The 15,584-nt window shown below is 37.3% G+C and overlaps 1 protein-coding gene across 15 annotated transcripts in view; it reads right to left on the bottom strand.

Moving 5' to 3' along the window:
- NEK7 (NIMA related kinase 7) overlaps positions 1-15,584 on the bottom strand; it is an 86,817-nt gene that overhangs the window by 5,783 nt on the left and 65,450 nt on the right. For 7 of the 15 annotated variants that reach the window (XR_003925958.2, XM_030032311.2, XM_030032319.2 and 4 more), the window contains one exon: positions 2,981-10,073. The exons of 2 other annotated variants lie outside the window; for them this stretch is intronic. Coding sequence is in view for 6 of the 13 variants with exons in the window: in XM_030032311.2 (XP_029888171.1) it covers positions 9,963-10,073 (111 nt within the window). In the remaining 7 variants the exon portion in view is untranslated. Of the gene's footprint in view, positions 1-2,980; positions 10,074-13,441; positions 13,597-13,757; positions 14,973-15,584 lie in introns of those variants that run through there. 6 more of the 15 variants (XR_005933661.1, XR_005933660.1, XR_003925959.2 and 3 more) reach the window with 4 other exon arrangements.

Genomic DNA, 15,584 nt, shown 5'->3' with positions numbered 1-15,584 from the left:
ACAACAAAAACACACCACAGGAAAATACAAAAACAAGACAGGGCAACCCTTGTCCCATTTCTGCTATTAGACAAGGACTGAGTCGTTGAAGTCATCTCCATATCCATGTAAGCCCTGGAGTGGAACAACTAAATTACAGAAACAAGATGACTGTACATGGTTCTTCGAATTACTGACTTACTATTATTATCAGATATTCCATGCAAACTACTTACAGAAACTTTCCCACCCGAGGCAGGATTTTTCAGTCAGACTGTGTTTCAGCCCCCAAACACACAGTACAGATCTCGCAGCTAAAGGAGAAAGGACAAGCAGCCTTTCCTTCAAATTCAGCCTAGTGCTTACTGCAGCTGGAGACCCCATATTTCCAAAGCCTATCACAGAGGCCACAGCATTAAAACCAGTCTCCACAACAGTATTTTAAGACCCCCTTCTTCCCTGCAAACCCATTAAAACTTTTTAAGGTGGTCCTCAGAAAGCTGTCTTATGTCTGTCTAGCGGAGCTTCTACCCTGGAGGGATTCCCTTCCAGCTACAGGTGGAAGCATTACAACTGCTCAGACCAGACTCAAGCAAGAAGTCCTTCTTTGGGGGTTGAAATCAGTGCAACTGCCATTTGGCTCTTCCTACACTTCTAAAAACAAACTTTCAATTCCTCCTATCCAGTGAGGAAAAGTATAGCAGAAAGAATTTCAGTCCTAACAGATCACAGTATGGAGAAATCATACTCCAAAATAATTAACTGTTTTAGAATAAGCGGCAAAAATCACTATTGCTAAGAATGCATATTGAATCCTGCAACAGTAAATTACCTTATAAGACATTCTTCCACAAGAGTAAAAGCTCTGAATTATTTGCAACTCCTTTTTTATTTTTTTAAACTTTTGAATTATGTCATTACAAATGAATGATAATAAGAAGAAATTCTACCACAGTGAACTTGACGTACATCAGAGACGTGTGTTTACGCAGTACCTCCAACTCTCCTGTTTCCTGGCGTCAGAGGGTGTGATCTACATGGCTGATGCTGGGAAGCAAGAGAACTGAGCAGCATGTGCAGCTCCACCCTGTGCCAGTACCTGCTTGGAAGCGAATGCTACACAAGGCACACTCGGTCACCACATCCCCTCTGCCGCCTGTGCTGCACTCACGTGGAATGAAGCAAAGGACCCCAGCTGCCAGACAGCGGCAATACCCCACGAGCAGGTCTAGGGAAACACATGCCTTATAAAAGCTCCAGTACAAAAATTATATACAACCGCCACCACCACCACCCTGCCAGATCTATAACTGTTAAATGATATTTTATAAGATCAAGAAATTACTCTTAGTTTAAGGAAATCGCCTCATAAGACTGAATTTCTGTCGAATTTGGAACTGAATCTATTTGTCACATTCTTTATTTGCTTCCAAGAAGTTTGTGGCCAGAAGTTTCACATTTTGAGTTCTCATTTAACACACAGGAAATTTACTAAAACCAGCTACTACTCTGAAAACTGCCCCCCCCGGCCAGGTCATTTTCCTCCTCAAATCCCAGTTTTGATAAATCTCTCTAGGCAAGTTTCCACCAGCACGAGAGTTTAAAAGAAGAGTTCCCATAACCACCCATTATTCCAATGTATGTTAGCTTCCTTCCCATCCCATCCCCAGTGGTAAGCTACCTTCCTCAAGGCAGGCTCCAGAAGACAGAAATGCAAAGTTCTGTTCAGGATCCCAACTTCCCTGCTTCACCAAGGTGGACAGAACCATGCTCTGCCAGAAAACATCGAGTAGATTTAAAAGGTAACAAATAAGAACATCCAGGCCATAAACATCACAGAACTTTTAAATCAAGTTTTACTGCCAAAAATCTTATTTTACACTCAAGTAGTAAATGAATATAGTGTACATGTCATACAAGATGCAGAAGTTGTAGATGAACGTATTTATTTGTTTGCAACAACAGTTTCAGAAAATAAAATATCATGAGTTCTCTGTTTGTTTCAATATTTGACTTACCTTTTTTGCAATATAAAGATTTGAGGAGTGGCAGGAGAACAAACAATGGCCATAATTTGTAACTGAGGAGTTTCTGACTGAACATAAGGAAAACAAGGTTTACAGTGAAGCTAGCTAAACATTGGAGCAGGCTGCCCAGAGAAGCTGCACAATCTCTAACCCTAGAGGTTTTCAAGATTAAACTGGCTGAAGCCCTGAGCCCTGGTCTGAATTCAGCATTGACTCTGCTCTCAGCAGGAGGTTGGACTAGAGACCTCTCTCAAGGTCCTTTCCAACCTGAATGATTCTACAATTTGATTCAAGCACAGTCAACAGCCAAATTCAAACAAATCAATGAATGCTTCCCTTCTTCCCCTCTCCCAACAAAATCTTACCAGAAAATGCAATAGTCATCTTTAAGGATCATCTTTCTTCCCTTCTTCCCTTCTCCCAACAAAATCTTACCAGAAAATGCAATAGTCATCTTTAAGGATCATCTTTACAACAGTCCAGCATGACTGAAATCAAAGAAACAACCAGCAAATGAAGTGTACAGAAGAGTATCAACACCACATTAAAAGGCAAACTAAGAACCTTTGCATGATTTAAAATTCTCTTTGCAACAGCACACATTTTTAATGACAAATGTGTAAAGAGCAATAAACGACTCTCTAACAGTACCAAAGATCTTCCCAGTCATTTTTAAATGGGAGATTTCCTATTCACACTAAGAAAGGACACCACAGGAACATAAGGAAAATAACATCAACATTTTTGTTTCCAAGTTCCTATTAGCCCTCAATGCACTGGCATTGCCATGCCCCCAGCAGGTGCCCCAGGGAAGCCAAAGAATGAGGACCTAGGAGGTAGAGAGGAAGCAGGGAGCCCCAAAACATCTCTACTCTATCTTGGGGACCATTTCTGTCCAGTTTGAGACCTCTTTCTATTGCTAGGATTTAAATGCAAAGCAAGCGGAACTATCAGGAAAGACTCAATGCACCTAATTTCTTAATTTATTTTTATTTCCATATGAACAGAAGATTTCAATTAGACAAAAGGTGTAAGGCCTCCACCCATCATTAAGGCAGTTGTAGAAGAACAAATTAACTAATGGTATGACATGATACAAACTGGCAACAAAGAATAAACATAAAACCTGAAAAATACTAAAAAAGTCTTCATTTTGTGCCAACAAGCAACTGAGCCTCTAAAAGAAAATAATTATTCTGGCGCAAATAAACAGTGATTAAATGTGTGTATACCCCCGCACACACCAAACAATCTGACATTCAGCTCTACATCCTACAGTCCCAAAACCCCAAACTACTTATTTTTATGGAGAAATTTGCTTCTCAATCTCAACATATATATATGAGACTAATTCTGAGCAAAGGTCAGACAATTTGATCAACAGCGAATCTCTGCAAATATACAGTCTTCCAAATCTGAAAGCCTGCTAAAACTGTGAAGTCAGATAGCGCACCTACACAGAACACCACGCAGTCCACCATGCAGGCAGAACTGATTTGGCTTGAAATTAGGGTAGTGTGGATAGAGTAGTGGTACAGCACAGAGCTCAGTTCTAGACCTACAGGACAAATAAACATTTCGCTGTTGATAAGAACTTGCAGTATTGCCTCAAGTATACAAGCTACCTTGTTTGCAGCTGGCTCAGCTGCACCTACGCTACCCTGCAGCGTACTATAGTGTATCTTCAGTTAGGCAAGATAGAGAGGGCAGCAAAGAAGAGAAGCCAGCGTAAGGGTGGGACAGCAACAAAGAGCAGCATTGTGCCTAGCACTCTGGATCCAGCCAGTGAAGCTCTTAAGCACATTCTTATTTCAAGCAATGGTAAAAGCACTGAAATCAAGTTGCTATAACAAGAAAACTACTGTTAGCTGTATGTGCAGAAACAAGACAAGACAAAGTTAAATACAGCAAACACGAAGAAATGAAGGGCAAAAAGTTTGTATCTGAAGTGGTGGAAAACTAAATCAACACCCAAATTCAAGGACTTTCGAAGTACTTGGAGGAATAGAATCTACTCCAGCTCTCCAGTCTTGAAATAAGACCAAATTTGTGGGACTCGAGTCTCTTAAAAACACAAAACAAGTAGTAATTTGGTGGAGTTCCTCCTTCAGCACATGAAACAGCTAAAGCCCAACAACAGTAGTTTAGTCCTGTCAATTTTGATACTTTGAAGGGAGGAAAGAAGTCAAAATGACACAGAGGTTAAAACAGTGAAGATAAAAGATAAGAAAGAACACAGATAGTGAAGAGTGCTGGAATCTGATACTACTAACTTTGAGACATTTGATACACAGGCATGGGAGCAGGGTCAGAGATAGAAAGGTTGTGGCCCTGGAAAATTCACAGATAAAATTGTCAGGGATGTTAGAAAATAGTCTAGAGGGAGCTAGGAATAAAAATTAGATCTTTGAATCTGAACAGATCTGAGACTGTGGCTGGATACTCAAGAAATCACCTGGAGGTAGAACTATGGAAGAACCAAACTGGGAAAGGAAGCACTGGATTTTTGGGGCATTCAAATTTAAGTGTAAAGCCAAAAACTTGAAAACAAACTGGAGTGAGGATGTTCAGGTACATGAAATTAGGGGACGACAAATGGAGAATAAAGGGCAAAGTATTAAAAAAGAGAATGAGTTAGGATGATGGGTGCAACCCCCTTCAAGACAGAGGAAAGAGAAACTTGGTTGCTAGTGAAGGAAATGAGAGGAGGATTTAAAGAGGAAAAAGTAATTCAATTAAAGGAATGAGAGAGGTATAAAAGATACAGAAATAAAAGGGGCAAACTTGTATAGTTAAGAGGCAGAGAAGCCCAGTTCCAAAACAGATTCTGAGAAAGAACAATTTTTGAAAAGGATCTTGTCATGCAAAAATCTAGATTTGTTTTGAAGATACATTTTGTATCAAGAATGAATGGAGAATTAAATGAACAGCAAATCTGCAAGCAAGCTCAACAAGTAAAAAGATGTGGGATAAAAGTGGTTAAAAAGTCCATTTGGAAAGAGAATTACAACAGGCAAGGCAAAGCTGAGTCCAAAGCTGTGTTCTGCTGACATACTCTTCGGAGATATTCAGAAAGGCAGGAATGGAGATTAAGAAATTACAAGAAAAAATGTCTGGGGAGAGGAATGGAGACAGGGCAATGTGAGAAGCAACCAAAGAAACCATGTATAGAGAAGCAGATAGAGATGAAAATAAAGACCAGTGAGTCAAAGGAAGTGAGGCCAATGAAGGAAGGAGGCAGCTGAGAAGAGTAAAGGAGTCAGAAAGGTTAATAGACTGGAGATCCCAAAAGGAGTGAGTGACAGGGTAGAGGAGAGAGAAAGACAGATAAGCTGAAAGAGAGCAGGTAGTGATCAGAGAAAGGGAATTTAGAAATGAGAGATAATAAAGTGAACAGTATTTAGTAAAGACAAGGTCATGGGAATGATTGAGGCAGTGAGAAAAATCTGTCTAAAACTAGAAATGAAAGGCATCGGGCTGGAAAAACAGAATGAAGAACAATGGAGATAAGTAGTTACCACGGGAAAAGAAAAAAAATAGGGCTTGCCCATGGTGAGGGATAAAATTTGAGAAGACAGAAATGGGTTGAGTTTAGCAAAGTCACAAAGAAGCAAACTAATGGCCACTAGGAAAACTAGACACAAAGGACTTCAAATCAGGAAGAGGGTAGAGCAGACAACAGGACAGATGAAGCAGAAACAGTGGAAGACAGGAATCGTAGGATTTCAGAAGTGAATATGAAAGTGAAACAATTTTTAAAAAGCATCAACTGAAGAACAAGGTTCAGGGAAGGGAGTAAAGTTTGAAAAAGAACCTTAAAAATCTATATTTGAGTCATGTTCAGAAACATAAGTAACACCCCACTGGGCATGCCCAGTGCCTGTATTTCCCTCCTTGGGTGATCTTGGCAGAAAGGTTAGTTATTCACCCAGACCAAACCAGAGATCAGAAATTCAGAAGACCACCACTGCACTGGCCAGATGATGTGGGGATGTGGCAGGGTTGGAAAAACTTTTGACTGTTAAAGAAGTATTAAAAATGATGGAAAAGTAGTGATTTGAACTCCGCTATCCAGCACCTTTACTTCCAGATTAAATTAGCTCTCCACAAAGCAAGACCTGAAGGCCTTTATTGACTCTCCCTCACATCAGCCTCCTGTTCCTAGAAGCTCAAATACCTGATGCAGCATTTGCCACCAGCATTCAAATTCAGCCATTAAGATTCTCATCTCGTTGTATAACAGAGAAGACAGAGATTAAGTGGACAGATTGCTGAAAACAAACATCACTGCAATTTTGGGTCCCATTCAGAGATATCTGAGAACCACTGGCATAAGAAGTCCTTCTCCATTTCCAAGCCTCTGTCAAGAATTTCACTCTATGGCTTTCTTAATCATGAGCATGAATAAAACACCAGCCTTCTCAGACACTTCTAATACTGTATTTCATCTTCTGGTATATTGGCATGTTTTTAAAGTTTCTGCTCATTACAAAAAGATGACATACTTCTATTGCCTGCTCATACAATTGGTAGCTGGATCATTAGAGTGCAACAGAAGAGGGGGAAGAAACACAATATTCCCTGCTACCAAACCAGTGACATACAGAAAGTGTAAAAAGTGAGCTGAGCACGTCATTTCTGTATACCCTACTGATTACTATTTATTCATGTGTGTATACAAGGTTCATTCAAAATTACTGAAATTACATAAAAACCAGCCTACCTATAAACAAGAGCTCACAGGACTGGGACCATAAGGGGAGCTCTTCGTTATTTTTAAGCTTTTCAGGTATTTTCCTATGGTTTGAAAATAATTTTAATTTGTTTTTAAATTTTAGATAAAAACAGTCTTTTGAGTTAATTGTGAATATATCTGATGTAGTGGTTTTAGAAAAATTTTTGACAAATAATTATCACCAAAAGATTACAAAAAAAGATTTTTTGAATGCACTGTCTTTTGTTACAGTCAAGAAAACTCACCCATAATCAACTACTGGAAGCAGTAAAATGTCCACAAACTAGGTAGCATCTACTGTAACATATATATATATCTGTAACAAGAAAAGTTTGAAAAAATATCGTAGGAACACTATCATTTTTACATTATATTTACTATCTGTATGTTTTATTTCTATTAGACTACTGCACAGCAGGGGAGCTTTCAAGACAAGACAAAGATTTTATGCAATGTCATTCAAAGCACAAAGTTCACTCATGAAGCAAGTTAATACTGTAGCATTACTGAAATAAAAGGAGGAGCTAGTCAGACATTTTGGTTAGAAATGTAACATGTTCTCTTTAAAGAAAACAAACACATAATGCCATAGCTTAAAATAAATAGTGCCAAATGTCAGCATCAACAACATATGAAAAATAGAATGGTGTTTTATATAGGAAAGTATTTTATCAGTGTATAGCACACATAGGAGTGTTATAACAGACTTATCATTTTCATATGTTACCAGGTGCTTTACTTAGGGAATAGATTCTACAATCCCCAGTTACATAAGCAGTTCTATTAACCCATATAGGCTTCTTAATTATAGAGTTTGGTACCAGTGTCGGCTGTACCATTCATTTTACAGATTTTAAAATAGGAACAACTATTTCTTTTCCTTAGCACAAGATTTAATCATAAATATTAAAAAAACAATAAAAAAAATTAAATGCTTAAGTATGCACATTTGCTAACTCTTAACTCATGATTTCTTTACTCAATGTATCCTTCCAGACAGGAGGGGAGGCGGGGGGGGGGGAAATGTTACTGGTTTCTTTCAGGAAAAGTTCAATACTTGATGCATAATATCAGATGCAAATAGCCTGACTGTGCTGGGGTTTTTTTTCAGTGTTTTTCAAATGTTCTAGTATATTTCAGAAAAAAAAATGGTTTGAGTACTTGTGCCTATTAAGAGCTAATCCTGGCTGTCAAGCAAGTATTGTGCTGCCTTTTCCAATACAAACCATTTCATTCTATGACATATGAACTATTGTTATAGAACATTACCATCTTTTTTAAAATTCAGTAATCAAATAAATGAAAACAAATCTAGAGGTTGCTAGACACAAACCAAGGTTTCACAAATACTTCCTCCCTACATATTGTTCCACTGAAGTCCTACAAGATTAAGTATACACAGAAGCTAGAAGGAAAACTAAGGATTCATCCTACAAAATTTGGAAACAAAAATAAAACAAAAATATATTAAGATAAGCTGATGATCTGGCACATACTATTTTAAAAGTCCTATATTTTGCCAAACCGATTTCCATAGTATTTGTCATTTTAAAAAATACAAAATAAGGAAAAAACGTGACCTAGCTTGAACATTTCACCCACAAACCCCACAGCTGAATTTTTATTCGTTGAGCATTATATCAAATCAAAAATTAAAGCTGCACAGAGAAACAAACAAAAAAAATCTGAGCATGCAGGGAACTGACTGCATCTAGAACTTCTATGTGTATGTACATACCACTGCTTTTATTTGAACTAACTTCTTTTTACCCACGTAAGGAAAAAGATTTAACTGACTCTTTCTTTTTACCCACGTAAGGAAAAAGATTTAACTGACTCTAACAGCTTCTTCGCAATATCACTGGTAATAATTATGTTTTGACAGTTCTCTACAAAAAGTTCAGTCTTGAATCTCAAGAATTTCAGTCCATTCTTCATTTTTACCACATTCAAAACCAAGTCACCTTCCTTCCTTAACAATAAAAATATTATCTAAGCATACCCCAAAAGGTACTATGGTCTAACAAAAATATTCTGAATTTCCTTTTCAACTAATAAAGTATTTGTAAGACATTTTGCATATATATTTATTTCCCAAATGAAGGAGTGGCAACTTTCTCTTAAACATAAAAGCTAATATTTACTTTTGCTAAATATAAAACTAATTCTCAGGACACAGTATACAAATCCAGATATTCACGAAGAACACATTTTGTGTTATACTACACTACTATATATTTTCCAAAAGGTTTCTGTATTAAAAAAAAGATTAAAATATACTGTAAGGTCATTCAAATTATTTTAAACACAAAAATCTACAAACGGTGACATATACATAAACAGTTGGGAAGTTGTAACTTAAAGACTGCATCTTTTAATCTGACCTTCTCACAAACGCTAGCCTCAAAAGAACCCTATTTGCTACAAGAAGCATCTGCATGGTTTTAAGACTTAACTATGCAGACTCTACTGCCCGAGGGCAGTGCTGCACAATGCTGTTGAAAATGATCAGATTGCAGAACCAACACCTTAAATCTTCCCAGAAAACCTCCAACAAATGTTTTATGTGCATTATGACAGAATAACAAAAGAGAAAGGGATGTTACAAAAATTTCAGCATGACAATTTTTCCTGAAACTATTTTCCCATCACATTTGGCAAGCAGAGAACTAATCTTATCGCCCATCTACTCTTACACTGAGAACTGCAAACTACAATTCAATATAAAATACAATAACCTTCTATAATAACTATGTTCCTCTTAGAACAAAGATTAAAATAAAGTTAACTGTGCTGATTCATACTTTCCATAAATTACTAAAAAGGTGAGAGATTCAGACATTTTGCTTCTGGATAATAAGCCTAATATCTGTATCATGTGCAAAAGTGCAACTGTGTTTTAGAATTGAGGCCCAACTGAATACAATTTTGTTATTAAAGTAAATATACTTGAACCCACTTAACATGGAAAACAGTGGTTCTCGGTATCTTTTAAAGTTACGCTTTACATATTTAAACCTATTGTACAACTACAAGTTAGTAAAAAATACAAAAAATAGAAATAAACAGAAAACAACAAAGCTTGTATATAAATTGGTTTACAATTCAAAGCACAACAGCAGGCTTCAAATAATTACATTTCTGTAACACACAAAGAGGTGGGACGATTTATTTAAGATACTTGGTTATTTCTGCTCTTTTCTTCACGATCTGATGTCTGTTTAGCTGCTCGCAGTGTGTGCGTGCATACGTTTCGCTACATCATAGACATAGGTTATGTCCGGTCGCTTCTCTGGATCTGGATTGATGCACATATTAACTAATTGCCGCAGCTAGGAAAGGAAAATAACATGACAGGATCATTGGCCTTCTTACAAGTAGTATTTGTGCATTATCAAATTCAAATTAATAGGACTGGCAAAAATTAGCCAAACAGCAATTCTGCATAAACACACTCAACCCTCCCTCCCTCTCAACACACACTGCACACAGTTTTATACAAGCAAGTATGCAAAATACTCCCATGATTTTTACATTTTGTACTGTTGTCCAGAAAAACTGATGAGCAGATTTAAGTTCTAATCCTTTTAACATACAACTTCAGACATGCATTCAGTCCCATTACACATTATTTAAATTAAAATTCCTGTGCTTTTGGAGGGCTATGCCTGCAAACCCCAGAAGGCTGAAACTAGCATGGAAAGAAGGTAAATTGGGACTGCTTGCTCATTCACTTCTGATACAAGAGTTAGCCAGCAATAAAGGGCATTGCTGCGTGACAGGTTCCAATGAGCAAAAGGCAGCAATTCTCCTTATAACACACAGTTAACCTGCAGAACCTCCTGCTGCTAGAAGCTACCAATATACATGCCTTCAGAAAGCAATTGAACAAATTAAACCCACTGAGGGCTATTTAATATAAAGGCTCCACCTTTGACTGGGAAAGTATTTCAGGGAAGTATCACATTATGCTGGCCCTGTTACTCCACTTGCCCACTGTTGGAGACATGACACTGGAATAAATAACCTTTGGTCTATGTCCCAGTATCTATTCTTAGGATTAGAACACTGATTTTTTTCTTTATGGAAAGAAGCACATAATTAACAAATATGTTCACAGAAGCCTCCACCTGGGAATAAACAAATCACTATGACTAGAAAAACTCATGTTTCCACGAACACCATAATTTATTATATTTATTCAGCAGAAGTAATCCCAAAGAGCTTGCACACCACTTGGATACTTCTCTTTGCCTTCACAAACTGGCAGAACAGTTGCAGGTTTTTCTTCCTCCCTTGATATGCCTATGAACTTATGACAATAGAAATTAATATATTGTCTGGATAACATTTCAATGGGGCATCTGTTTTAATTGTTTGCATCTCCTAAGCATTTTTCAACATGGAATACACCTGCTTCATGATGACTTATTAAAATGTTTACCATCCTTTGCAAAAGCAACTTAACCAACTCTGAAGCTCTTCCTTTATGCTTTTTAGTAGCTTTGTCAAATCGTTCTGGATCTCCCTATAGCATTGGGCAGGGGGCGGGACACCAAAACAACAAACAAAAAAACCACCTTGCAAACCACCCTTCTATGGCAATATATCAAATTTGGTTCAGTCTCCCTCCCAGTACTATTAGCTATGATTATTGAAAAAAATCTGTAATCATTGCAACTAACACAGAGTGACCTCATCACCATGATTATTCAAAAGTAACATAGACTGCATATTCAAACCTGTCTTCAGAGAGTTTCCTTCCTCCTTTTTATAAAAAGACCAAGAAGGATTTTAAATTATAATTATACTCCTTTCACTTTTCAGAAGATTAATTTAAATGCACAGGAATAGGAAGTCCAGAAGTAAGAAACATTGCATACCACTATTTAAAACTTTGTCCATTAGCCCTTGCAGAAACATTGTGAACTGTATACAGTGTACAGGTTTTTCATATTTAACAATAGACATCCCCCCACTAGACATCCCCCTTCTTTAGCAAGAAGAGCTTAATATTTAAAAATGAGATCATTAATTCTGAAGATAGTGGTCAGATTGCTGGATTGAAAAGAAACATATTAAAAAAAAAAATCTCTAACAGACTTGCTGTTTTAATCTTAAATATGCTATTTTGACTAATGCAGTTATAAAAGCCATCATATTGCTTCCAGCAGCCAATAAATAAAATACAATATCACTGACAGGAAAAATTATTAGCCTGTAGTAACTTCCAAACATTTGGAGAATAGAATGCTGGAAATCATGAACTACCATAAGAAATAATAATTGCCAACATGTAACACAAATATGCAAAGCAAAACAATCTCCTGTAGAAGAAGTGGGTGGGACACAGTGTAAGCAATAGGCATAACATATTAGCAGAGATGAGCAGCTTGCTATGCAACACCTCAGAGAGCCTGCATGGAAAACAGGAAAGACTGAGTAACATCCAAAAGCCTCAAGCCTGAAATTAGGCTCAAATAAGTAAACATTTTGTAAAGAGAATACAAGTGTAATTTATCTGCAGAACACAACATCGAATCTTGTACGTACATGTAAAAGTACATGTAAGGCTTTAGGTCCTATTAATCCCTGTAAGTACACTTACAAAAACCATTCATCTGCATGGTGTCTTGACTGGTGGCTTTTAGCAGCTTATTTTTTACTCTAACCAAAATGCCTATGTAGCTACTATTGTTAGCATGTAAGAAAGCATCTACAAGAATACGTTCATGCTAAGGGACAGTCACTGAATCAGTTTACTCAGAAATTCTCTTCCCAACATAGTGCAAGTGGTGAGCTCAACTAGTGACATACCTTCACTACTAGTGTAATAAAATAAACCACAGAGTCATAGACCTCTTTTGGATATGACTCTTAACATTTAAATGTTGGTCACTGCTATTACTGCAAAATCTCCTTCCCCCTCCCCAGTCCAGAATCTCAGTTGTAAGGCAGGAACACTGAGCTGACTATGCTTGGGACACTGCACAATGATAGTGCAGATTCCTGAGTAATTTCAAAATCCTTGAGCTCTTTTTAGCTTTGTTATTGAACAGTAAACCTTTGGGAGAAGGTGAATTAATTTTGCTATACAGGATGAAAACAGTTACCCAGGAAGGCAGTCTTTCAGGACTGAAACTAGGACCATGCTGGATGCTAACACCTGGTTAGAGCACTATTCCTTTAACTCCTACAGAAATATCCATTACAATAAACCTGAAATCCATTTGTCAACCCCTCTAGTATTAATAAAATTTCCAGTGTAGCAGAAGAGCCCGACAGTACCATGGGAAGAGGCACTGAGATTCTAAAGTCAGACTATCATTAGAGATAGAGTAATTTTTTATTATCTGGCACAGACTGGCCAACAGGCAGAGCAGACTTATGACTGAGCTGGAGGGACCTCCCATTGCATCCCCAAGCTGCAAACTTCTTTGGCTGCTTATTGTTCTTAACGTCCTCTGTGCACTTAGCACAATGACTGTCTTTAGCCTGGAGCTTAGCCTGACATCGGAGCAGTGGGACACACTTTCTTTAACTTCAGCAGGTTTTTCAGCTATGAAATAAATAATTATCACTCAAGTCAGGAGGGGGGAAAAAGACAGAGACATGACAGGCAAGTACGTTGCATTGTCAGCCAGCTGAAAAAGAGAAATTTTCATATAGGAAATTTTGGATGAGAAAAAAAACTACAAACCTATTCTTAGTCTGAATAGGAGACCTTCTTGAAGCCCTTTCTCAGTGTTACTCTCAAGACCCTCTGCTGGCAACTAACACTGCCATTGTGGACCTGCTGGCTCGTTTAGCCTTCACATCTGGGTAGGATGTTGGCTATGGACTCTAGAATTGCACCTCAATCGAAGGGAAGATTTAAAAACTTCATCTATCATGAAAGCAACATGATACTAATATTGGCTGACAAGATTTTAGGAGTATTGATTGGGGGTGGCAAGGGAGTCCCAGCTTTGAATTCCCTGAAGCAGAACAGCTTTCAGTAAATGCTGAGTACTCACCCTGAATACCAGACGTTCTTGAGGAATATTCAAAAAATTGAGATATCCAAAGTTGTTAAACATTTGAAAATCTTGGCTTGTAACTCTACTGCTGAAGCAATAGTTTGTGAAAATGCATCTTAGACTATCACTATTTCTAATCAAAGGGTTTAAAAAAGATTATCCATCTGTCCATCTATCTTAGGTAGATCTTTCTATCACTCTGTACTCCGATGACACAGGTGCGATACATTACTAACAGGTTGGTCTTATAAAGAGTTCAAAATTTAGAAGAAGAGTCACATCTTAAAACTCATTAAAATTTACTATAAAAAGTTTCTCTAAAAAGCACTTGTATTTTGTAATGAAAGTATTTACACTCCTATATTGGAGGAGGCAGAGATAACACAGTGAAATTTTTCTTTCAGAAAGTTCTTTGTTATAAAATATGAATGGGTATTACTGTTCAGTGATCCCTGATCTTTATTGCTCACTGAGAGTGCTTCCAACCCGGTTAAAAGTTTGATACCTAAATTTCCAGTACAGGTGAAACATTTAGGACAGTATCCCAATATGACAGATAACACTTGTTTGTTTCTGTTTTTTTACAGTTCATGCCAGCACAGTATTTTTTCATACAAGTAAAAAAAGGTCTATTTTGCTGCAATAACTGATTAACATATCTATTTTTCCATGTACCTTAGTGAAGACACAAGTCTTCGTATCAGAACATAAAAAATGTTCCCATTACAGTCTCCATAGTTGATTACTTCTACGTAACTGTTTTCATGCCTACCTTGATACCTATCATAGCTCTGATTCTCTCATGTTTTAAAATAACTTATGTGTATTTTGCAAATAACTGGTTTATCCAAGGTGCAGAAGTACGTGTCTGCTTTGAAATAAAGAAAGCGTAACATGTTGTGCTTTGCATGTTTTCAATGCTAGAAACTATACAGATGTAAGTAAAAGGTGGAATCTCTTTCCCTTCCAAACTCTTAGACCTTCTATCTGGGCCAGACTTTGATATTTGCCCCTTGGCTGGGAATCTGCTTATCCAACTTCACACTTAGCTGCAGTGAAGTAGCCCTGCAGGCAGGCCAACTTCAACGAACCACTAGTGGTATCATCATTAAAATCCTGCTGAAGGTCACCATGGAAACCGCCTGCTGAGGCTTCGCTGCTGCACTCGGCATCTCCTAATCAGCTACCATGTGAAATGCAAATTCAGACAGTCTGAAAATTAGTCAAGAAGAATAGAGGATGAGGATGCAGATATGTGAAATATTCATGTGCTTCATGGAAAAAGGAAGACAGCATGAATGACACAACAAAGAACGGCCCCTGACATTCTTGCTATCATTTTGCATTATTGTTCACACCCTACTGTATTTCTAGGCCTCCAGTTCTGAAGTTGGTTATATGAACTGCCATATAGTCTACAATAAATAATAATTAAAAATGGCCACGGTAAAATGACTAATTGGAAACCCCACAAAGAGGTATAGTGTATAAATTACACAATAGATCATTATTTCATCCTTTGTAATGTCACTGATTATCCTTTTAAGTCCAGTTTGTTTTATAAGAGGGGAAAAATTGTCACTATAAATACAAAACAAAACAAAATACTGGGCAGTAATCTTTTATTAATAGTCCAGTAACTGTCTTTGAATGTAAAAAAATTTAAGGTTCAGAATTACAACCCCTATGCTATAAATGAAATTGCGCAACGCTTTATGTTAATTAAAATTATTTCAGTGCTCATGTTTATTTGCATTTTCAAAGTATCTTTAATTCATGTAGGCTGAATTCAATCAGAATTGGTTACTAATACGTGTTCTTTGG

Source organism: Aquila chrysaetos, chromosome 12 (genome assembly GCF_900496995.4).
Source record: "Aquila chrysaetos chrysaetos chromosome 12, bAquChr1.4, whole genome shotgun sequence".
In the NCBI taxonomy this organism is placed as follows: domain Eukaryota; kingdom Metazoa; phylum Chordata; class Aves; order Accipitriformes; family Accipitridae; genus Aquila; species Aquila chrysaetos.
This window is presented reverse-complemented; position numbering and strand designations above follow the sequence as displayed.